This window comes from Psittacula echo, assembly GCF_963264785.1.
Source record: "Psittacula echo genome assembly, chromosome: 9".
NCBI classification, from domain to species: Eukaryota; Metazoa; Chordata; class Aves; order Psittaciformes; family Psittacidae; genus Psittacula; species Psittacula echo.
The window spans coordinates 12396319-12422618 of NC_137745.1; the positions used below are offsets into that span (position 1 = coordinate 12396319).

General features: G+C 39.2%; 1 protein-coding gene across 5 annotated transcripts; it reads right to left on the reverse strand.

Moving 5' to 3' along the window:
• Positions 1-137: 137 nt before the first annotated feature.
• CRBN (cereblon) lies at positions 138-26227 on the reverse strand. 5 transcript variants are annotated; one of them, XM_080625804.1, is made up of 11 exons: positions 26110-26227; positions 22680-22792; positions 22316-22518; positions 21286-21435; positions 17924-18086; positions 12603-12665; positions 11793-11877; positions 10719-10834; positions 8091-8155; positions 6426-6557; positions 138-5164 (listed from the first exon to the last, which is right to left on the reverse strand). In XM_080625804.1, exons 1-11 carry the CDS (start codon positions 26174-26176, stop codon positions 4981-4983), a joined length of 1341 nt encoding a protein of 446 aa, XP_080481930.1. In that variant the 5' UTR covers positions 26177-26227; the 3' UTR covers positions 138-4980. The 5 variants fall into 5 exon arrangements, with proteins under 5 accessions (XP_080481930.1, XP_080481931.1, XP_080481928.1 ...); XM_080625805.1 differs by having other exon boundaries at positions 22680-22789; positions 26110-26210; XM_080625802.1 differs by lacking the exon at positions 26110-26227 and adding an exon at positions 25841-26005.
• Between the last annotated feature and the right edge of the window lie 73 nt (positions 26228-26300).

The window sequence follows — 26300 nt, forward strand, 5'->3', positions numbered from 1 at the left end:
TTTCAAAATGAATGGAATAGAATAGAACAAGGACATGTGAACAGTGTGCGTCTTACCTTTCAGAATGAATAGAATAGAATAATATGGTCTGTGTGAGTCCTGATAATTTTTACAATGACTAGAATAGAATAGAGTAGAATAAGGTGGCTTTCCACAGTGCGAAGGCCCCCCCCCGGCATGTGAATAGAAATTTAACTAGTAGAAGAGAAAGATGAGAAAGCAAAGAGAGAGAGAAGAGGAAGAGAGGAAAGAGGAGAAGACAGAAGAGAGGAGAAGAGAGAGGTGAGGAGGAGAAAAAGAGAAAGAAGAAAAGAAATATGGAAGAGAAAGCGAAAGCAAGAAAGAAGAAGAAAAAGAAAGGGAAAGAGAGAAAGAAGAGAGAGAAAAAGAGAAGAAAGAAAAAGAGGAAGAGAGAAAAGGAAAGGCGAAGAGGGGAGAAGAGAGAAAAGAGAGAGAAATAAGAGAAAGGGAGGGAAAGAGAAAAAGAAAAAGAGAGAAGAAAAAGAATTAGAGAAAGATATAAAGAATAAGAGAAAAAGAGAAAGAGGAGGAAAAGAGAAGAAAAGAGAAAGAGAGGAGGAAAAGAGAAATAGGAAGAGAAAGGAAAGAAAGAAAAAGAGAAAGAAAAAGAAAGAGAGAATGAAAGAGGAAGAAAGAGAAAACAGAAAGCAAAGAGAAAGAAGAAAAAGACAAAGAAAAAAAAGAGTAAAAAGTGAACAAGGAGAAGAGAATGAAGAGCCCCCCCACCATCCTCAGCATGTGAAATCAGAACAGAATGTGAATGTACATGTATATTTATACATTTAATAAATACATTTTAATATTTTATATGTAAATTATATTTCTATAAATAAAGTAAAAAATTATAAATAAAATAAAAAATATAACAAAATAAATGTAAAAAAATTAAAATGCTCACCCATCTGCCTGAACATAAAAGCAGGATTTGATCCTTATTTTACTTCCTTATATGGTACAGACATAAATGGCTCATTAACTGCAAGGGACTTCTCAAGGGATTAGGGCTTAAGTAGTTTTTGATGGCAACACCACCCTTCTGTTCCTCATCACACCGAACTGGGGCTGCTGGTGAGTGGGGAAAAAAATCGCATGCAGAGCATCAGCTTCAAACTGTGCCCATATGGAGACAGGGGCCACAATGCTCCAATGAAGTTTGTCCTCCAAGTACTCTGAAAGTTCAATTTGCCCTTTCGAGGAGAGCACTCAGGTCACAGCAGCTGTGTAAGATCACACTTCCATTTCAGAGCATTTATAATTTGTGGAATCAGTAACAGGCACAAAGTTTTCATATACCCAGTGTGCTACCAGGGCTTTCAGGTGGGTGATCTTTCTTGTAAGCTTCGATAAATCCTATAGAACAGTCAAATCATCAAATCGTTGAATAAGCGAATCGTTGAATCATGAGACAGAAGGAAACAGTGTGGGACTGAAGCTAAGAATTACTCAGGTGGATTACAGCAAGTAAGCACACAGGTGAGATGGAGAAAAGAGCTTGAGATGAAGGATGTGATGTCTCATTTTGATTATTCACTGGAATGACAACCTATGCTCCCTCCATGTCATCTCTTACATTGAGCACATTCTTTGAAGCTGGAATTCTTCCAGCTTACACATTACTTTTTGAAGCTAATCCGTTTAAAACACAAAGTAAACCCAAGCCTTTTCTTTTCTTCCCATCCCAACAATCAGCAAAAAGCCATCAGTTCTGAAACAAATTGGATTTTATTCTTTGCAAATGTTTGCAAGCAACAATATTCGTCTGAAAAGTTGTCTCAAAAGGCAGACAGAGGAAGAGTTGAAGTGGAGAACGTGCTACCCCTTCCGCAGCGTTTACAGAGCAATTAAACAAAGGTGACAAAACGATGACAGGAACAAGATGAACTGCAGCACATACAAAAATAGCATTATCAAAAAACAGAGTATTTGAACATGTTCTAGACCCAGTGTGCAAGTGTCCTACATGGTTCTACCTATTCACCAAAACTAACCTAAAAGATAGGAAAACTTGCAATATTACAGGCTGATTCTATGACATCTTTCTGCTACTGCGACGATGGCTTGAAAATGAGCGGTTCTATACATATCCCTCCTCCCTCTGTCAGACCCAACGTGGACATGGCTGCACAGCCAGGACAAGAACCCTGCAACTGCCTAATTCCTCATGGAATCCTCATAGAGCTCCTGGCAGAAAGACGAAGGTTATAGTGGGAGAGAAAAATTATCCCTTCTGGCAGCAGCCAGCGAGTCAATTGGATTAATGCATGAAGCTACAGGCCAACCAATGAATGCAGTAAATACAGTAACTTATAAAATGTCAGTTCCTTTGTATTTAGCTCTCAAAAGCATATGATGACCAGATCATATCTGTCAGTAACAATTTTCCACAATCTCAATCTAGTGGTTTTCTCTCCAAAAAGGAGAAAAAAAAGTGCAGAAACTAATAACCACTGTACAGAACCATCCATGACTCCACATCCTGCCAGTCACCTTTGAGCATCCCTACACATGTGGCACCCTAACAGCCAGCTTCACTACGGTGAACTCATCAGGACTCATCAGCTTCGCAGCAACCTGCATCACACTTGTTTTCAACCTGGGAAGTGTCACGGACTTTGAAATGGCAAACACTACATAGAAGGTTAGGCAGATGGAACAGCATCATCAGTAAAATTAAATTAGTGCTAAATTTACTCCTGACTTATCTCACTTTATTATATTAGTTTACATTTGTCTATATACACACAATACCAAAAATACGCCTATTTTGTATTCAAACATTGCCAACATAATGCTATTTGTAGTTGAGGCAATCCAAAAGATTCAACCAAAAACCCAAAGACCTTGTGAAGTTCAGGGATAGCTCTGAAAATCATTCTGAAACACTTCGCACCATACCCTTGGTGAACACTTGCACCAAATGGCAGCAGAAGGGACTTTAAACACCCTCGAACCTTTTGCCACCACCAAGGCCTACTGAGGGTAATGGGAACAACAGACGAGGGAAAAAATAAGCCAAGTCTGCAGCTGTGTGTCTGTGGGCACACACATGCATGTTGCACGTAAATGCATGTACATGTGCAGGGCATGAGGGGAAAGCTAAGTATGATTTCAGTGGTTATCCAAGTACAGAGGTTTCACAGTCTCACACTAGTGCTTATCATTTCAGCTTTTGAAAGCTTGTTACAGAGACATAATCAACCCACAGAATGTTTTCTTGACAAAAATGAACCACCATTTACCCCCTATTTGCTCAGAATTATATTCACAGAAGTATTGCTGTTCACAGTTCACTGGCAAGTCAGAGCACTGCACACACAATTAAATACGGCACTAAAGACGTCTATGAAGAGAATAAAAGTTATCACAGAAGCACAGAGGTAGAAGGCTTCAAAGAACTACACCTGAGTTACACAATCATTAGTCTCTACATACCTAGCATGATAAACAACCCCAACAGCCTCTCAGCATCCCTCAGCTTTTCAGCTGCGCTGCAGCAGGTACCCACTGCCACTGAAATCCGCTCCTTGCTCTGCAGAGCTCTGACCTGGCCTTTCCCTGAAGTAATCTGTCCATGCTACTACATACGTGTGGTGCAGGGGCACGACTGAGAGTGAGCAACTGTTGGCTGCAGTCTTACATCTTAAGTAGCTCCTTGTCATACTTAACAAGTTCTCCAAGATTTAGTGTGAAGAAACAGAGTGAATGATAAAGCTTCAAAAGAAAACCAAGTGTGTTATGTACACAAACATACTGAAGAGATCTCCAGTTTCCATCACCAAAGTGCACTGTGAGGGGAAAAATATCCCCAGTAAATCAATGGCAAAAGCTGCCCCATTTTGGCACCTGATTTCTGTAGCACAGACAGCACTTCAGACCAAAAAAACACCAACCCAAAAAAACCCAACACAAAACACACACCCTCTCCCAAAACTGCCTTTAACTTCTGTTTTATTTAAAAACATTTGCTCTGTGTCAGGTAAGGGTGATAATGTTAAATTTTACTTTATGATATGGAAGCGTAAAATGAAAAATTAAATATTGCCTTCTCCTTGTCATGTATTTCAGCAAGCACTGCACAGAACCTTGGACACATTTGCTGGGAAGCTATTCTTCAGAGAGATCATTTTGAAAAGTAAATGTGAGCACACTGAACAGTAAATGACAACGTAGTTTATACTCTGGGACTGACCTGTATATTCTGTATAAAATTTTAAAGACTTCTAAAGTCAAATAGACTAAATAGATCAGACAACCTGTAATGACCAAATACTTCACACTGCTTCCTTCCAAAGGGCATCCCGCACTGCAGGCAGCAGAAACTCTTGCTTTTGCCCATTTCAGCGCTGCCACTGATGTTCCCATGCTGTATCAGCCAGAAGAGATACTTCAGTCCTGTACTCTCTTCAATAGTTATTCAGCAAATATCTGAGAAACAGCACGAGCATAAAGTTTGAAGTACTCCACATAGTTAGAAACAGGGATTCTCAGCAAAAACACTTTAAAGTATATCATGGAAAACACTCTGTAGCAAGTAACTGGTGTCTACCTTCATACATATATTGCATAAATTATACTCTATGTGCATTTTTGTTCCCTCCCACCTTCATTAACTGCAAATTGATAGCAGTAAACATTTTCTGAAGTGCCACAAGGAAGGATAAAGTTCACACTCAGTTCTGTCCAGACAGATCAGATACATTTCTTGATGTCCCATGCCACCTCCTCTTCTCATCTGACATTTTTAAGATTCAACCTTCAGTTCTCACTGTGTCTGGAACAACAGTAACGTGGATGCACACCAAACCCAAATATAGTGAGCCTGCTTGGTTGGTTGGTCTCCTGTGTGTGGGTGTGTGTTCTTGGGTTGTTTTAAGTTTAAGTAAGCATCAGAAGCAGAACTGAGCAGACGCATTTAAGAGACAGACTACTGCCTGTTCATCTCCAAAGCAGACTACTGGATTACAGGCAGAGTAATGGTGATCTATCGTGGCCCGAGTCTTCATCTGCTTCTGGAATCCGAGGCAGGAGAGCAGACCGTGTCAATCCCCAGAATTTCTGAGGTGACATATCCTTTTTGGTAGCTGTGAACTTCCAGCCCATATGGCTCCCACAGATCCTGCACTGGGCTATAGTCCAGGCATACCTACCAAAAACAAAACAAAAGGTTGATGCTAGCACGTAAGGAAAAGACATTTCAAAAACCCTGGAACACAGTTCACCCATCAGGTAAGAAGGTAACACTAGTGTCAAGCTGGGTTTTCAAAGAAACTCTGGGACTCAAGGAAGAAAAGAGCTGAGAAAACACATCAGGATGAGAAAAAATAACTCCAGATATTATAAGCCACAGGTTTTCTTCAGGGAGCCTTAAAGAGTGTATGTCTTGTGACAGGTATGCCATACACTCTCCAAGTCATTACTCAATGGCAGGGGGCTTGGAACTAGATGATCTTAAAGTCCTTTCCAACCCTAACTATTCTATGATTCTAATCCACAAAAAAAATGACATACAAACCATGATCAACACAAGAAAACGGAAGAGTAACTGTGTACAAGCATCAGTCAAGAACCTTGGACTAGCTACAGATAACAGCAATATATTCTTCTCTGCTGCTTTACAAGAGGACACGATAGCCAAAGGAACAGAATTATTTTTGACACTCTGACACAGAAATGACCACACAGAAAAATGATTTGGTGAAAATATATTTAAACAGTATTTTTTGTGAAACTGAAGTTCAGAGTTGGACATTTCATATATTTTTAAGAGTTAAATATTCCAACTTTTGAATGAGCACATCAAGAACGCTCATCTAGCCACAGATTAAATTTAAGCTACAAGAGAGGGGTGACATTTTGATGCAAGACCTGTCATTATTAGGCAATCTTTTACATCTTGACAGTTAATTCTGCTACTGTTTCAGGCAGCCAGGCTAATTAAATAAATATCAAAGGTAATCAGATTAATACAAATGTCAGTAAATTAAACTCATGTAACATTTATTCAGTTTCTAGATCTAAAAAAAGTGTTTCAGTAGAATAATTGCATTTATATATTCTGTTTTCAATTTGTGCTTTATTTACCTTATGATCAAAGAAAGCTGCGTGAAAACAACAGTGATTTAGGTTGTTGCTTACACAAAACTATACACAAAGAAACTCCGGAACAATCAGCATCTTAAGACCTCCCTATTTTTAAAAGATTAAAAAAAACGTCTGAAAACATTCTGTCTGAATTTTCCAGTTTATTCTGTATTTTGAAGAAGTCTAAATTTACTTTCCTGTATTTCATATGAGTGAAATGATGATCTATGTTTCAAAATCTATGTATTTACTATTCCACCATCACAGGAATACATTTACAACCAAATTTCTGTCATTTACTTATAAAATTTCTTTGTTATTACCCAGGAAACCAGCTGTGCTCTGTCGATGGTCGTCCGCTGAGATTCAAGTTGCAGGCTTTATATACAGTGAGGGTTTCATGGATGTACCCATGAGGATTAACGTATGCTGCCATGGGTCCACATAAGGATAAACTACAACAGACAATTAATTTTGTCAGAAGTCAAGGAAGAAACAAAAACCAAAGGCTGTCAAATGGAAACAGAGGAAGAAGTGCCAACCATGCTCAAAACTATCTTCCACAGCAAAAGAACCACTTTAGGCTGTAGGAACAGAAGTACCTTTTATTATATTATTAAAAATTGAAAGAAAATAGATACTAATGTAAAATACAACTGGTCAAATTTTCTTAATATTGCACAAATTTCAGTGTCCAGTCATATATTCCTCACTGACAATAAATTATTCCTGTTACCTAAAGGTTTTTTTTCCTGTTTACCTAAATTCTCTACTTTTTAAGTCCCTACTTCAGAAAGATATTTAAAAGGGTATTACTGAGAGTAAGGATTAAGACTTTCTTGTGCTTAGATGAACCTCACCCCACTGTACGTTAAAGGGGACAAGTCACTTGGGTGATGCTATGGAAACTACCTTATTTAAGGCCATTATTAATGTTTCCCTCACAAACCTACTGCTTGGTATAAAAAAGTACATGATAGACTCAAATTATTCTTCTTGCTGCTTTTGAACTGCAACTTCCAATAAAACCAACTAACATCTATGTTGCTACTTTTAAATCTAACTTTGAAAGTAAGCACAAATGTTCACTCATTCTGAACGTTCTTCTGTTAAAATACATGCTACTGACATAGCAGGAATCGTGGTTTCTGGAATCCATTATTTGATTAGAAGATATGAGATGGCTTTTAATTACCACATCAACTTCTTACCACACTGATAAAACTGTGGGGAGTCTTGCTTTGTAAATCAAGACATCTTTTAACCTCCATTACCACAGATGATAGACAGACATTAGTTACTCAAGATTAAAACAGTATCAGGATTGCCAGAAGCAGCAATTATTTGGAAAACAGTCTTACCACTGTTGAACATGAAAGATATTGCATAGGTCAAATATATTATGGGTACATACTGCCTAGAGGAGCTACTAGGATTAAACCCTATATTCTTAAAATAAAGAATTGTATCACAGTGTTTAATGACATAAATAGGCCATTTCCTTAGATGACAACATCCTGGGAGCCTATCTATCTGTACCACCCGATCAGTGCATTTTAATCTGTTGAGGCCTGTTGACACACAAAAGTTAGGATGAAGTGCTGAGAAATAAAATTTGGGATGTCACGAACTTTATTCAGAAATAAGAGGACAAAAAAAACCTGTGTAAAATATTTGTATTTCAAAACTCGGCACAGAGTGCATAATTCTAGAGTGGCGAAGTGCTGGAGTAAGTGGCATAACATGGCCTTCCTTCCACACTAACTTCTGTTACAATATACATAGTGGTGCTCAGATTTACAACCTTTTTATTAAAAAACACCAAAGTAACCTGCTTTGTTTTATAAAGAAAATGCCCTATAAATATTTACTGACAGTTTATTACAGCCATGGAAAACACAGCAGTTATAAGACATAACCTAATCTGTTTCCCTGTGTCAATGTTTCTGATCAAAATCCTTCCAAAGATTTAAGAGCAATACACTCACCTGAATATTTCATTCTTGGTAGTTATTTCTGTATCTTGGCATTGCTTACAACAGAGAGATGTACACTTGAAAAGAAAAACAAAGAGGGTAATTTCATTCATTTGCAGAGGCTTGGCAGCACAGCAGCAAATAACGAAAATGTCTCTCCCATTCCTCAGAAAAGACTTTGTATCAATTCTTTTCTTTATCTGGACAGCAGTCACTTACATTTTCTATCAAAGGCTACCTTTTTTCTATGCATTTTCCTTAATTATGGTAAACATTGTTATCTAAAAACAAACCAGTTTTTGTATACTCCCCTGTCCCTCAAAAAATCCACACACATAAGAGGATCTGACTACACAAACACAATAAATGAGTCAACCTTCTAAGGTCTCAAAAAGCTAATTCAGAAAAAAACCCTTTGCTCTTCTAAAATACCACCCAGAAAAGGTAGATAAGTACAAACGCAATCACTAGGTCATACTAAAATTTGAGAGTACTGTAGATCAATGGTTTTAATTTCCTCATGAAACATATGAGACACATTGATCTTTCTCTTAAAGATTATAACTGATTAATCTATCTTCTACAATATCTAGATAGTAGAACAAAACAATTCATCACTGACATTGCCCTGAAAATAAGCACTTAAATGAATTCAAGAAAACATAACCATTCATTTTCAGGAGGTGTATTACTCCTACCTCTTTTTACTGGTAATGCATGTGAAATTACCCCAGAAATGAACCACTGTATTTTGGAACCAGGATCTTCGCTTGGATAAGTCCCTGTGTGAGCGTATATCCTTTTAAAGCCACAAATCGCAGCTTGTGCTTTTGAGTATCCCTGAGTTCCAACTCCTGCAATCCTCTCATGTGATACTACACTGGCTTACGTCAGTCTCTTCTCTCTCCTCTATACAGACGCTCTGGGCTCGTTGCTGCATTTCAGCTTCCTCCAGCTGCTTTTTTGCAGGTGACCTTGGTTCTGCCCCGCACTTTCAACAGAGTCTACTCATCTTGGAGACAGATGGGGAAAATTGCTGTACTATACAGATGGGATTTATCATGCGCCAGTTCTCTTCTTAAAGCTCACTTGGCCTTTCTGTCCTACCAGGGACCTTTAACACTTACTATCACTCACTTTTTTAAATTACCCTTACTCACAGGTTATAATCTAATGCTCATATATCCCTCAGTATCCAATTTAGTCAGCTACTTCATCTCATCCCTTTGTTTCCAATCCTATCTAATTATTACAATTAGCACTGTCAAGTGGAATTCGAAGAAGTATTACACCTTTATGTGATGTACATTCCTTTAAAAATAAGCAGTTAACTGTCTTTAATAAAAGGAGAAGCTATTAAAGGTATAATACAAGCTCTTAGCAGTACCTGAATATCACAATATTTTCAGAGTTTCTGACTCAAGAAATACAATGAAACTTAATCTGATCACAGAGCCTCATGCAAAATCCTGTCCATTTTTGTCTCAGAATTTGGAAGAGATGTTTTCTGTTTCCTTTTCTCTGTATATTCCCTTTTAGAATTTTGGTGCATGAACTCTGGGAAGATGAACAGAACTAAAATATTATTCTGGTTCTCTCTGCCCCAGAAACAGGCAAAGAGGCAAAGTTTCCACTGCTCATATCAAGTAGACAAACACAACAGTCTTACACTGTTTTTTTAAGACACTACTTTTATCCCCAGCAAGCTTACAACCAGCAAGGTGAGGATCACGACGTATACCATGAGGATGTATATAGCTATTCTTTGCAAGGTGAATGCATTAACAAAATACTAATTTGTCTCTCCTTTCAAGAACCGAATAGCAAATATTCCAGTTACCACTACTAAACACACAAACAACTTCAGAGTTAGAACTAGTTTTTACACCAATGGCCCTCCTCAGTGTTTTCTCTTTGGAAAGAGAACAACCACCTGAACTGCTGTGGGAGACTGCTGTACATGCTGTCCCCAGAACAGTTGGAGTCAACATGAGGTTGACTGATACTTAGTTGCATTATCAGTTATAATATATAGTATTACTTATAGTAGGTATTATTATTGAGAAGGGAAGGGAAGATAAGTTTTCAAACATCTTAAAAAGGTATTGCCTAACAAGATGATAAATGTCCTGCAAAAATCCATTCAGTCCAATACTTAGATTTACATATATTCAGTAGCTCAATACTACAAAGATTTATCTTTTGTTACAAAATCCACAAGTTTTCATGGCACAATGCTACTTGATCACAGTGTATTGTGCTGTTATGATCTTCATAAGGTTATGAACAATACAAGGTTATGATGTTCGTAAGATGGTTATGAGAAACGCTGGACTTTTAGCACCATCTCTTGGCTAAGAAAGTGCTGTGAGGTGTTGAAATAAGGTTTGTAACAAAAGCAAATATTACTATATGCTTCTTGCTTGCTGCCAAACATGAAGTCTAGTATTGAGAGAGAACATTTTCTTTCTAGAACAAACTTTTAAAGGGGATGAAAGAAATAAAAGAACACCCAAAATTCACTATTTAGAACTATCATTTAGAAATTTCATGCATTTTTGTTATACATTATAACAGTCACTCCTATTTTTTTTTTTTTTGTGAGAACAACTTAATGACAAGTAAAGAAAAAATACTCACTTTGTTCATAATATCTAATTCACACCGGAGTCGCTGAACAGCACTACCTATTTTAAGCAATTGTATACGCAACGCATCATCAATTGGCAGGCAAGCAGCAACTCTGTAAGAAAAATCTAGAAATGAGAAAATAGCAGGCCTGTTAGAATTAGAGAGAGAAATAAATCAATAAATCCTACTACTTCTGCTCGGTTACAGAGAGAGTGCTAAAACTTATGTTTATAATAGACTTTTAGAGGTCATCTCAGTACATCCTTTTGCCCTAAGGCTGGATGATGTACACATAAATCCTCTTCTAAGATATTTGTTTAATCCAGACCACCACTGATGGAGACTGAACAATGCTGGTAAGGTAATGTATACTAAAACCAGAACAAACCCCACAGAACACTGATACAGACTTCCACTTCAGCAGTGAATTACTGAGCTTTCCAATCACCAATGGTTTTCTTTATGCTTGCACTTCTTGCATTCAGTTCTTATCTGACTTTAACTGAAGGCTGCCTTTCATTAGGCATTTGAGCGCCTACACAGGAGAGAATGCTTTTCCCCTTAGGAAGACTTCAACTGAAGTTTCCATCTTACTAGATCCTAGAGACCGGCAGAGGGAAAAGACCTGCTCACTGTGGCATAACTCCAACGCCAGCACGCAATCAGAACCCAACTTTTTTGTGATTAGGTTACTGGTGCTACTTTCCCCCATGTTATGTAAGAGGTAGTAAGAAGTAAGAACAAAGAGATTTTACATACTAACACTTAGACTTACGTAATAATAATTCAAAAAAGCTGGTATGCTTTTGGCTTCCCTTATGAAACATACCACATTCCTCCCACCATGGAGCACAATAAGAGTTATACTTCTTATACTGAACATGTTGTGGCACAGCCAGAGGATGCTCATGTCCTTAAAATCTCTATCATCCTTCTGTCAAAGTCAACTATCAAAATTCACTTGAAAGTGGAAGTGAGGGGTGGACTAACAACAGAAGGTAATTATCTAAGCCTTGTTTTCTTAGGAAGTTAAGAAAACACCCAAACCCCAGATTTGAGTTCATCAGCTCAACAACATCATACCTATTGGGTTTGTTGGAAGAGATTCATCTTTAAGATTTTCATCCCATTCATGTAGCTGCCTCTTGACTCTTTCCATCAAGGTTTCCTTTTGTTAGAAGAAAAGCCTAATTTAAATACATAGATATTTCTGTTTTCTTAGGAAAAAAAAAAAAAAAGGAAGCAAAATGTAGAGTAAGCTATTTTCCCTAAGTGGACATTAGCTGTTAACACTTACAATAATTACACACTCATTTTGTATCTACATGTTTTAAACTAAGAGCAAACTAAGATGGGAAACAGGACAAAACGAACCAATGGCCCATGACAGCTGTAAGTCTCATCTAAGATAAGAGACAACCACTCAAATTCTAGACTGTATAAACAAGATGAGGGGCTAGCCTCCTCCCTACTTCTGCCTCTCTTACACCAAGTACCTCATGTACTAATATACTTATATATGTGTGTATATAAAGAAGTGTGTACTTTTTAAGAAGTAAAGCAACTTCAACAGGAAAGACAGACCTAAGACTATCCAGCACCCTGGTGGTTAGAACACTCACTTGGAACATGTGGGACAGAGGACTGACTCTGAGACAACACGGCAGGAACCTGAACCTCTATCATCCACCCGAGACACATGCTCTAGCACAAGGGAACAATACACAAGAGTAGCTGCTCCTGATCCTTTCACAGCAAACTGAAAGCTGTAAATTTCTTTAAAATGTAACTTATAACCCAACAAAATTAAAGCTTTTATATTATCCAATAATAACATATTAAAACATACAAAACTAATAGTAGATTATTTGGTAATACATAGGGTGAACTTACAGCATCATATAGAGAGTAGAGCCAGGGAGGCCAAGATGTCAAACTTGCACAGCGGAACTTCCTCTAAAACCGAAACCACAAATATTTATACTTTCAGATTAGCAGATGTTAGGGACAGTTCTTGCTCAAATAACAAACCAGAGGAGAGACACCTGATTAATTAAAGATACTATAAATTAGCACCATCAAGACCAGTACTTCAATGTGAAGCTTCCAAACCACATTTCAAATGCATTGACAGCTAAGGCTTCTGTGCAAGAATGACAATATATAGATTTCCCCAGAAAATCTGTCTCAGCATTACAAGTATTCCTAATGTCTAGCAATAAGAAATTATGCCCTTCAAAAGAGCATCTATCTAAAATTTAGACAGTTCAGAAAATTCAAGTACTATTAGATAGTGCACCTGTTCCTTAGTCTCCACCGTTGCTACTTTAGCAACCACAGCAAACCACCACGTGGGGGCGACTAAACTATTTATATCAAATCAGTCAAATGCATAAGTAAATAAAATGAAATAAGGAGATTAATAGGCCATATCATAGAATCACAGAATAGTCAGGGTTGGAAAGGCCCTTAAGATCATCCAGTTCCAACTCCCCTGCCATGGCCAGGGACACCTCACACTAAACCATGTCACCCAAGGCTCTGTCCAACCTGGTCTTGAACACTGCCAAGGATGGAGCATTCACAACTTCCCTGGGCAACTCAGTCCACTGCCTCACCATCTTTACAGTAAAGAACTTCCTCCTTATATCCAATCTAAACTTCCCCTGTTTAAGTTTGAACCCGTTACCCCTTGTCCTGTCACTACAGTCCCTGACCAATAGTCCCTCCCCAGCATCCTTATAGGCCCCCTTCAGATACTGAAAGGCTGCTATGAGATCTCCATGCAGCCTTCTCTTCTCCAGGCTGAACAGCCCCAACTTTCTCAACCTGTCTTCATACGGGAGGTGCTCCACTCCCCTGATCATCCTCGTGGCCCTCCTCTGAACTTGTTCCAACAGTTCCAGGTCCTTTTTATGTTGAGGACACCAGAACTGCACACAATACTCCAAGTGAGGTCTCACAAGAGCAGTGTAGAGGGGCAGGATCACCTCCTTCGACCTGCTGGTCACTCTCCTCTTGATGCAGCCCAGGATACAGTTGGCTTTCTGGGCTGCGAGCGCACACTGCTGGCTCACGTTAAGTTTCTCATCAACCAACACCCCAAGTCCTTCTCTGCAGGGCTGCTCTGAATCTCTCCTCTGCCCAATCTGTAGCCGTGCCTGGGATTGCTCCTATCCAGGTGTAGGACCTTGCACTTGGCATGGTTAAACTTCATCAGGTTGGCATCAGCCCACCTCACAAGCGTGTCGAGGTCCCTCTGGATGGCATCCCTTCCATCCAGCATATCAACCGAACCACACAGTTTGGTGTCATCGGCAAACTTGCTGAGGGTGCACTCAATCCCACTGTCCATGTCACCGACAAAGATGTTGAACAAGACCGGTCCCAACACCCATCCCTGAGGGACACCACTCATTACCGGTCTCCAGCCAGACATTGAGCCATTGACCACAACTCTTTGTGTGCGGCCATCCAGCCAGCTCTTTATCCAAGGAGCGGTCCACCCATCAAATTGACGTCTCTCCAATTTAGAGACAAGGATGTCGTGTGGGACAGTGTCGGATGCTTTGCACAAGTCCAGGCAGATGACGTCAACAAACGTATCGGGTATTTTAAGCTGACATATATAAATGTAAATGACATATGATGGTATTTTTAAATGGAAATCTAATCAGTTAAAACATAACTAAAAATACCACCACACAAGTTAGGAGCTCTGGAGGATGCTTTCTCACAGCAGAAGAATTACCGGCTAAGAAAACTTGGGCAGTCTTGATGTTTAATCTCATACTGCTCTCCACTCTCTGCTCTCTATTTTTAATGGAAATCACATTTTCAGAAACGCTTACTGAACATCAATGCTTATAACCAGCCTACTGGAAACCTATTAAACAATTTTATTATAATTATCCAAGAGAATGAGCAAATATTGTACAATACCTATTTAACAACATCCTATGAAGAAAAATTCAGACCCAAATGGAGCACTCAGTAAGAAACGAACGTGGAGGAGGAAAATAAAAGTAACAGGAGTGAAAAATATCCCCTGAAGATCCCATAACTATTCCTTATTGAATGGCTTTGTTTTAAAATAAAAATAGAAGTGGCCCATGCTCCTGCACCATACTTCCCTGGGAACGTGACTAAAACGTTCACTTGAATTGTGTACAAAAACATCTATACAAGACTACAGAGCAGATCTGGAGGAACAAAATACACGTGGCCACCAATATCACTTCTAATAAGTCTTCAGCTTGTGCTTATCCTGTAGACAAGAAACCCTAGATAATTACTGCATTCCTTAACTACCAGATTTGCGGCAGTGTAAGGTAATTTGCTTACTTAATTCTCTACAGTGACTTTATACACTTAAATTTATAGGTTTAGGTTAATAAAAATCTAAAACCATGTACACTACATAACCACAGTGCCTTCCAAAAAAAGGATCTCAAACTGTACTCTAAATATTTACAAATTAAAACTTCATTTTGCCTTTGAGGACAACTACCTTTATTTTAGAAATGAGAAAAATCAGGCAATACTTAAATCCACTGCAAATAAACTGTACTTTGAAGAAAGAATTCTGGAACACTGAAATTCAAGTTACTGTTTCAGTTAGCAAATATATTTTCTGTAACAGCTGACACAGGGTCAGCTCTTGTACGGAGCAGAAACCGTTCTAAAAATGCAATCTCCACTTTCTGATGTTTCTCATTATATTAGTAAACAGAGGTACAGCCTAACATATTGTGAACAGTCAGTTCTACTGACAGGACAAGAGTTCAACAAGACTCTGGATCTGAATCTCAGCCCATAAAACATGATCTTATGTTAGGAGTACTGCATCTCAGGTATCATCTGATAGCACCAGTCTTGGAAAGGGATTACTCCCCCCCTCCCCAAGCACAGTGTTTCTGGGCTGTTGGCTCATAAATGAACTTGTTCAAGAGCTCTGAGAATCACTAGTTCTTTGTTACCAATGGTTTGGTTGGTTTGTTTTTTCTTTTTTTTGGAGGGGAGGCGGGGGGAGGGAGTTCAAATCCACTGAATTAAAAACCCAACTCCAAACCTTAACTTCATCTGACAATGAGGAGAGTTACTATAGGATTCTATATTCATTTCTGGAGGTAGTCCAAAGATCTCTACTGACACACAAGACTTCAAGGTATCTTTCCTTTTATATACCACTGACGGAAACCGTGCACTGAGTAATAAAAAGCTATATAAATAAATTCATAAGCCACAATTTTAGCACTTAGAAAAGCGCCTGTTTCACCACATCCTCTCCTACTGACCCCAGTGCCAACTCCTGGCCCATTATCCTTATTGTGCGGATCTGTCCACTACTAACGATAGCTGGTCTTTGAAAAGCCTGCACTGTGCCTGAGAATGAGCTAGGTTTACACTTGAAAGGCTTTTGCTGGTATAACTATGCTAGGATGCTACTCTAGCACGGTGCTTATTATGGGGAAACATAATTTATTCCAGCAAAATTATCCTTTTGACCGTACGTTTTTATTTCAGACTCCTAAAGGAAAAGGCTGTATAGTGGTAAAAGTGCACATTCACTTGTATAAAGGCATCTTTTAGCACCTTTTAAACAGCACAGCTGTCTCTAGCACAAATCACACCTTATTATTCTCCTGAGCAATGCACAAGTTTGTAGCTTAGGCCTGCCACCAGCCACTTAGGACTCTTGAAAATCCTGCCCTACGATCTTAGTGTGAATTCCCTCCTGATTCCAAGTACTGCCACAGCTGCAGCGATACAGAAACAGTGTAAACAAGCAAGGCAAAATTTGTGCCAGTGAAGCAAAACAGGGAAGTAGAAGGCAATTCCCTAATGACAATACCAACATCTTGATAATGAGTACTTCTCCTCTACTTTTTTTTTGGTTTAATCAGAGTCAAGTAAATAAAATTCTGGAAGCTCTCTAAAGAAGTGCAAAAGCTCCAGGAAATAAAACAAATAAGACTATGGAACTGCTAATTCACCCACTCTGTGTGTAAAAGCACCGTCTTCCACTAATAACTACTATGTCAGCATATGGAGAGTTCATGAAAAAAATCAGATTTCTAAGACCCTTTCCTATCTTATCACATTTAGTCCCACAACAAGATTTAAGGAAGTTTATAAATTCAGTTAAGAAAAAAAAGGGGGAAGGGGGATAAGAAGGATTACATATTAACTATTCCAGAAGGTAAATGTGTTAAAAAAAATTACTAATAAATCAAAAACCAGATTCAGAAATACATGTGCAGTTGGCCAGGATAAACGGATTGTATGGAAGTATTGTGATCTGACAAAGGTAATGACTAAGCACAAAAGAACTTTAGATGTATGTTATATGATAATTTACAAGATAAAAGTGCAACATAAAGTATGCTCAAAACTAGAAAGTACAGCCTAGTTGTTAGCTAACAACCACCTGGATGGGAATATCTGACAGGGCTAAAAACCCCTTGAGTCTGTCATTGTAACACAGACCCAAGTTTTCTACAGACATGTAACTGCAGGTACAAAAGTCAAACCTTTGACTGATGGAGGTTTTAAAGCAAAATTAGCAAATGGAATTCTGTTTCCAAACTAAGGCATCATGGGTCTTTTGTTCCATCACTGAAATTCAGGAGTCACCTCTAAATCACTTCCGCTATTTTAAACACCTACTCTACCCAAATCAAACAGTTAACAGAAGAAGTTACGAAAGCCTTCTTACTTTCATATCCAAACCATTATGATGACAAGCACAAAGCATGAGCACTGGCACTGTCAACAGCGATTACCAGTACTTTCATTGTCCAAGCAAAGTCTGTAGAAGTTAAGATGCTTCTTTAACCTGCCTAAAAATTAAATCCTATAAACTTACTGGTTTTTCACCAACACTTCATTATTTACAAGCTTTACCAACCAGAACTTTGAGGTGTTTGGTTACATAATAAAAAATAAACTGTGGTTAGTATTACACGATTATGTGATAATATTAATCTAATGGTACTGTAATTAAAACCAGAGAGAGCTCAAAATACAAAACACGTATTTCCCCACTATTGATAGCTGATAAACAATCATACAATACACAACAAAAGCAGGAGGTTGGCATCTAGCATCACAGTTGTGCAGCCTCCTCTAAAGATGAACAGATGGACTTTCATACTGCTTGTCAAAACACCATCAAAACAGCAAAACCAAGATCCCCACAACCAGATTCTAACCTTTTGGTATTTCTGCCACCATTGCTGTATAGCTCGGTCCTGCCATGCTGTAGGTTTCGAAGAAGGAAATACATGGCATCGGCTGAGAGACTGCAGCTGTACTGCTGCCATTGTTGAAGGCAGCACTCGCTCAGGAAGTATTTGTACTTTAGCCTGCTGGATTCTGATAAAAGAAAAGAAACACAATATACACACTTATACAAGAGTTGAAAAAAAATGGATTTTACTGCTTATAAAACCATAAGCTTGTGTAATAGATCAATCATTATGTAGTACCATAGAATTTAAGCAGCAATTCATTTAATCAGATTTTTAAAGTCATGCTAATGTAAACCAAGTTACCTTAGGAAACATTTAGCACATCTGTAGCAAACCATCGCATACTCTTCCAGAACACAGATGATCTCACACCCTTGGCTAAATCATTAAAGCCACTGCGCTGACTGGACTTTGGTCTATGTAAATTGAAGACAGAAGCAATCTCTATTTTTACTTTTCCTTTAAAAACCAGAATTAGCTGATGTCCACGTATTTTCTACGCTGGCAGACAGAACTCTACAAAGATCACTGCTTTAACTTTTTCAGCAGAAGTTTCTTGGCTGGATTTTTTCATTCCCTCTCACAGTTAGCCACCTTTTCCGTGAGATACAACGGGCTATCTTTATTTTAGAGCACTAGATGCTTGTCGTGATTGTGGTGGACAGATTAAAGACAGATTGGCAGTGGCAACCCAGCAGAATATTGTACCATCTCAGCATTGTGTATTTAGAGTTTTGTCTCCTCAAGTTACTTTTGGTATAAACTAACAGTCAGCAACTACATATCAAATCCTCAGAAAGGAAGTTTAGCTGAAATGCAGTTTGCTATCTTCAAACCACAAAAGCTTATGTGCTTAGCTAGGGTTCAAAATCAGCAGAAATAGGATATAGACTCTGATCATCTTTTAATATCCTAGCATCAACCAGGTCACCTATTCCACAAAAAGTTCAGCAACAGTTATGTGGCTCCTAAAAATACTGTCTAGCAGGAAGGACTTTACATTTTAACAGTATTACGCATCAGAAATCCTGAAATGCTGAGATGCACATTATTACCAATATCCTGTTTTACTTACAGGGACTACAGTGAACTCTGTTAACTTACTGTAGACTTTAAAATGATGTTTTACCATAAGCACTCAGTAATTAGGAACACCAAGAACTATAGAAATTTTCTCCTTGCTAAGAAGTTCAGTATTTTCCTCTCTTTATCAGAAAGGATTTTTAATAAAGTCCTTCTCCAAGCTGTCTTGTCAGCCCCTTTAGGCACTGGGAGCTGCTCTAAGGTCTTCCTGGAGCCTTCTTTTCTTCAGGCTGAACAACTGAGCTCTCAGCCTAAAATTAATCTCATCCCCTTTATTTCGTTCACTTAAAAATTCGTATTTATGAATGAACCTTGTGAACATGCTGTGTAAAAGTGAACTCTGCTAGTCAGTGGATATAAAATCATCATAATAAAATCCTTTAACAACGCAACAAAATCACTGTACATCTTAGCTGGTTCTGGATACTGAATTCTCAATAATTAAGCTCTTAACTGTAGCCGTCCAAGTACTGCCATCTTGTGTTCAAGAAATGTTTTTTCTAAGATGTAAAATTTGGAGGATGTTATTTGTAGGCAAATTGTTAGATAGTGAGAAATAGCAAGTAGCTATTCTTCATTTCTACAGCTTCAGGTCATAGAAGCATACAAAAACACTGAGTTTAGGCTGTTCCTATAGAATCATAGAATGGTTAGGCTTGGAAAGGACCTTAAGATCATCTAGTTCCAACCCCCCTGCCATAAAAGCACTATGCCACTAAGCAATGCCTCTATACCAAGCAATAGCAGAAGTGAGATGATGAGCTGCAGATTTACAGATTTGGAGTAATGTGTTAGAGGCCCTGCAGAAAAGATGACAAAACCTCTAGCAACTGTGCTAAGAAATGTCATGTGCTCACAGGACCAGTGTCCAAAGGATACATCTCTGGACAGTGACACTGGCAGAAGCTCATGACACAATTCATGGTGCAAAGGATAATGTCAAGAAGAACATGAAAATTATAGAAGACTCAACATACTCATCACTAAATGCTAAAGATCTTAGTCACATCATAAATGGACAAAGGTATAAATTACGTAACATGATAAAAACTGGCTAGAAGATGAGCTTTAAATATCACAGGTATCATACTGGAATATGGAAAACAACAGAACTACAATACAGAAGAGAACTCTACCAGAGCTGATTTGAGCGTGTTTGACAAGTACATGAAAACTGTCAACCAGTAACAGTAGAAGCGGCATATTTCTAGCAGTGAAGATTCAGTGAATGCTCAGAAAGGAAGAGGTAAGACTTGCTGAAGTTAAGGATGTACTAAACTGTGACAACAGTTAAAATAAACAAGATTTAGTATTTGAGAAACTGAAAGCGATGGGCTGATCGTAGTCAGCAAAAATCACGAACCTATTTTCATAATCAAATACTTATCTGCACATCTCAGTGTGCTTTTATGTTTTACAAAGGAAAAAATTAAGAGAAGCAACTTGCTTCTCCACTATTATTACCAGACTTTTGTCTTCCCCTTTCATGGGAAACTTCTCATGAAAACCACCACCCCTGTGGGCGCAGCTAATGTCCTCTCCATGTCTAAATCATACAGCTGAATCCTTCTGCATGCTGTCAAGCCTCTGGAGTTAAAGATCACTCAAAGTACAAAAATAGACAAGCATGTTATTAACTGTTGTGTCAGACCCTTGCCTGCAGCCTTTCAAAACTGCAATTACATATAAAGTTCAGAAGTGGAACAAGTTAAATGCAGACCACCTCTAGAAAGGTCTCCTTTCAGAAAATGAAAGTTACAATTTTTCAAAGGAACAGAATCTGGTTGCTATCAGGGACACTTTCCACAAAACAGCAGAAAGCACACACTTGATAGTGTATCCTCTCATTTCACATCTGGTTTGGAAAAGGGATGTGAGAGATTTTGGAATAAACCTTTAGAACTTATAACGCTGGCCAATCAACATCTTTTTCCTGACTTAATTTTCAGAAATAAAGTCATTCTGACAGGTATATTCTCACATGCACCAAATCAAATTACAGCTAAATATGCTTTGGAGGATTTTACAGCAAAATTATCAACAACTAAAACATGAGCCTTGGAACAGGAAATGTCAGAAGCCCTTAATAACCAGGGAAGCTACTGGTTAAGCATTCATGTAATACCTACAGCAATTAGTCAACTGCGTTACTGGAAGCACAGATGCACCCACAGTAAAATGTAAATGTTTTGGTGAAACAAGATTTGCCGTATGTAGAATTAAATATGTAATTTACTTACCCATCCGATTGGGTTCTTATTTCAAGCACCTTGAACCTCTGTCTTCCTATTGCTTTCACTTTGACTGTCTCAATTCCATATTCCTGCTCTTCTCTGTAGGCATATATTTCTGCTGTGGTTCCAAAATGAGCTTCTCTTTCAGGCACATTACTAGAAGTAACAGAATTGAGAAGGTTACCTACCTTCCAAACAGCACTGTTCACTTAGATTTCAGTTAGTTTACCTGCACTGACTGTACACAATTAGTCTTATCAAAAAAGTAAATTTGGTGAAATAACTTCAACTAACCACAATCATTAGTTTTTAATTTTAAAAGCAACTTCTCATATTTTATTGGGGAGGGGTGTGTGTAACCATTTGGCTTGGTTTTATTTTAGAGTCTAGAGGTGAAATTCTGGGAACACAGGGATTGCCAATGTATCTGCACTTCAAATACAGATACTGAAAGTACCAAAATTCTTTGGATTGACTTTAAAAATAACTGTTCCCACCTCCTACATAATTAAACTATAGTAAATTGCAGGGGGGAGAGGGAGAAATATTCCCAACTTCTTTTGGCACAGATTAGCCTTTATCTTTTCAATTTTTCTACCAACCCATATCTCTCAAGTCTGTCATGAAACTCCTGTCTGGACTTGTTAAATTACAAACAAAACAAGTAAATACACCTTTACAACAATGCAGTTCTCAAAACAAGAATCTGATTTTTACATTTCAGATCAAGACTTATTCAATAAGCAAGATGGAGCAGCGCATTCAAGGAGTTACTGAAACTGAACAAGGAAAGCAAATAAACTCTTACTGTTTCTCTACACAAACACGAGACTGTCAAGCAGCTACCCAGGATAACATGAAAACTGGAAAATTGTTTTCATTACAAACTGGAAGACAAGTTTTGTCAATTTCAAAACACAGCTTCTATTATTCACCATGGAACTGATGCAACCATCTGCTTTTCATTTAGTATCCAAAGAAACTGTGCTAAAAATACACGCTACATAACATCAGTAAAGCCACTCGTGTATTTTACCTGTAAGCAAGAACAGCAAATGTTCTGTCTTTCTGAATTAAATTCCGCACCATGCTAACCTCTTGAGGGTGAAAAAGCTGAAGAGGTAGCGTCTGTCCAGGAATCAACATCACCATCACATGGGGCAGCACTGGAATCACCTGACAGCTGTCATCATCATGCACTGTCCTGCCATGAAACTCTTCCATATCAGAACCTAAATACTGAAAACAGTAAGGAAGGAAACAAAAGTAGTATAAGAAGTTTTGGTGATTTACAAGGATAAAATAAAACTAGGTCTTTTCTTGAGGATATTACAATAGAATTACACAAAACCAATCAAAACCTCAAGATGTATTTAATGGACAATATATAAAATACATACCACATGTGATGTTGGCAAACTGGTATCAAAATTAATGACGTTTCGCTTCTCAGCTTCTTTACTATCTTGATCTTCAACTTCCATTTCATTGTCATCCTCTTCCTCACTCTCTGCTAATTAAGGACATACAGGATACTGTTCAGAAATCAATCAGCAAGGACTGATACTGAGAAAAAACAGAATCAAAGAAATGCATCAGATATTCCCAGGCTACAGCGTTTCACAGGGAAACAGCTTTTGTATTTGTAAACTTGAAAGGCTGAAGAATAATGTTCTTGGAAGGCTAAAGAAAGGCTATTTTTGAAAGGCAGAATACCAATTTTTCTTGGAAGAAAACACTAAAAATCTGTCAGGTCAGATTTTCACTGCAGTAGCATTTCCTCATCTCAATTCTAAAAGTCTTCTGTCTATACACCAGGATGCCAGATAACTTAATTTACTGTAGGATACAATACAGTGTTTGGAGTAGTACAAACCTGAACACCATAAATGCATCATATAGAGCAAGCAAGTTAAAAGCAACCTGAACCTCTGTTTTCACGCAAGGACTCCTGCTGGTATTTTAGGCTAACTGACTGCTGTCAGCCTCTCCTGTGTGTATACCAAACACACACACACACATACAAAGCTCAGCACAGGCACAAACTCAGCAAAGGCAACTACTAGGGAAGCAAATGACTGCAAGAGATTTCAGAAACAAAGTAATACTTAAAATTTACTACATTCCTCACTTCCAGGTGTCAAGCCTAAAATTACCTTCAGGCAAGAGAACAGTTAAAATTCTCAGTATTCTTTATTTTGGAAACATAAATAGTGCACCTATCTGTATGTATCTTTATAGATATTTTAAAAGAAATGAAAATTCATAGTCAATAAAAAATATAATTATCTCTAAAAAATGCTGGTTTCACTGCCAGTTCTGTGCATTACCATACAACGTATGCACGCAAATACTCACCCAAAACAAATGCAGTGATCACACATTTCTAACTGCACTATTTGATTCTATTTCCACAAACAGTATTTAGACCTCATGCTATATCTATAATCAGTGTTATCAGAATCTTTGCAAACCAATCTGCAAGATTCTAACACCAATAGCTGCTTGGTAATGGATAATCTCAGTGGTGCTGAAAAACATAATTTAGATCCTCAAAGCTATTGCATTACAAGATAGGTAGAAAAATACCTTTACAGCAGTCTATCTAGTTACCTGCCTTTGAAATCAGTATCTTAAAACATAATCCAGAGTGGAAAATTTAAAAGGTGGAGTGATTATCTTAACTGAAAAGTACTGTAGGCAAATTTTACAAAAGGAAGCTGCTGCAGAAGGAAGGAGCCTTCCTTCAGAAATGGGGGTACTACCACTAACCTTCTTCAACGAGATCTTACTATTTGTGCATGTGGGAGGACAAGCGAACAATGAAGAAGACATTATAAGCTGGTTTTGGAGAACCTCTTCCTTCCCACTTCAGCATTCAGACACATTTCTTAAACGTACTCTGTACAAAATGTTTAGCCAATGGTCTTCTTTCTGCTTCAGCTCACTTTGTTTTTTACTAATGCCCAGTTTACAGAACCTTCTGCAGGAGGCACGGCACAGATGTCACAGATCCATCCTATATTGTATTTATCTCAAGAAGAAATGATTCAGCATGACAAGAAAGGAGGTTACAGACCCTCTTTGGTGTTTTACCTAATTATATAACTTAAACCAGTAAGACATCATCTTCCTAATTACTGTGAAAAACAGTCCACTTCTATATGGTATCTCTCCTCCCTTACATGCAGTTTCATAACCATAAATGAGTGACAAATGCTTAAGACATACAAAACGGACAGCAGTTTGCTTAGTTTGATGGAGGGAAATCAGCAAGTTTCTGTTTGGTTCTGGAGCAGCAGTGCAGGGTGGTGAAGAGAAGCTGACTTGACTAAAAACTATGTTCTGGTTTGCATGTACTCTCATCAAGTCGCATCAATCATTAGCAGTTTTAACAGCCTTCTAGAAAGAGGCCCTGTCCCTCCTTTTCACGAACACAGAAGGAATTAGCAGCAGTTGATTACGAACTGTGCTCTGCAAACTTTTGCTCGTTCTTGCCAAAACCACACACTAGCTGCTGTGTGGTGGCAGAGAGGAACGATGACTCATTTTACTGCAGCAGCACCACGCAAACGTCAAAAAACACCATCTTCACTCTGCTCCTCCACCACCCCACAGAGCAGCAGACAGAAGACAACAGAAACTGCACTGTTTACATGCTTATACTTTTATTAATGGTGATTTTCTTCTTTTCAAGGTTAGCAACACCTCCAGTTCACAAGGGAAACAAGGGAAAGGCAAGAGCTGAAGGCACCCTGCATGACAAGGCTCACTTCTGTGGCAGGTAAGGTGTTCCCAGATGCTTATGCTGGTGCACTATAAAACCTGTTCTCGACACCTCTGTGCAGAAATGAGGAATTATGAACCCCATTCAAAAAAACCAACACAAATAGCTTCCTCCCCCTCCACCCCCCCCCAAGCCTCGGCAGAAACAGGGCAGGAAATATTAAGGCTTTATTTCCTAAAATATTCGGGAAATACTTTCATATTATTTTAAATATACAGGCATAAAATACTGACAGAATTCCTGCTATAGGAAACTACACCGGTTACTGGCAGGCCTTGCTGCTACATTCTCCTGTCAGTTATGCTGAAACAGTATTTTTTGCAGCCCGACTAAAACCGCATGTTATTATGCAATAGGATTCCGTATGAGGAATTACGCCGTTCTGCAAACTCCAGCATAAATACTTCAGGAGCCTGGACAGTGTGTGGAACCCAACACTGCTCTCAAGCCCTTTGCACAGCACCTCTTCCTTCCCTGCTTATTAACGGCACTAGAGGGCATTTAAATTGAGCGGGCACTTCCTAAAACAACTGACGTTTAACGTTTTCCTCAGACGTTGTTTGATTTTACAGGGGTCATGCCCAGAGAAGAGCGTCTGCGTGTGCCCGCTGCCCTGGAAACTCCACAGCGCGCTTCACCCCGTCTGCCCCTGACCGAGCCTCCCTCCTCCCACCGCAGGATCACGACTCGGTGCATTGCAAGTACCAACGTGCCTCACCAGTGCCCGTGGGAAGTCTTTGGCTCTGGGAGCCGGCTACACCGCTCATCACTCACCCGTAGGCCCGGAGCTCGGCCTCCTCAGCCCCGCGCCCTCCTCGGCCCCGCTCCGCCCTCCTGCACCCTCTCCCAGGCCCCCACATGCCCTCCCGCCCGCTCCTAAGGCTCTCCCCACCGCCCCTTCCTCTTGATCCCACGCATACATCGCGGCCCGGCCCGGCCCCTCCCTGCCCGCCCAGCCCCGGCCCAGCGCCTCACGCCCGGCACTTCCTCCCACGGCTCGGCCCGGAACCCCGCCGGCTCCCCCCACTGGCCATGGTCATTACCGGACACCAGCTGTAGGTGGTTCCCCATGTTGTTATGGGGCTCGCCGCCTCCTTCCTCGGCGGCCATCGTTGTTTACCCGGAGAGCAGCCTGGGAAGCCGCAGGCGCGGCGGGAGGCGGTGGGGGGAGGAGCCAGCGCAGGACCCCTGTGGCCTCTAGCGGCGCCTCCCGGTGAGCGTGAGGGCTGCAGGC

Coding starts and splice junctions, on each gene's coding strand:
- CRBN (XM_080625802.1), bottom strand. CDS start 25,988: ATGTATGCGTGGGATCAAGAGGAAGGGGCGGTGGGGAGAGCCTTAGGA. Junction 18,087..21,285: donor ATAAGAACCCAATCGGATGG/GTAAGTAAATTA, acceptor TTCTTTTATCAG/AATCCAGCAGGCTAAAGTAC. Junction 6,558..8,090: donor ACCAAGAATGAAATATTCAG/GTGAGTGTATTG, acceptor TGTCTGTTGTAG/TTTATCCTTATGTGGACCCA.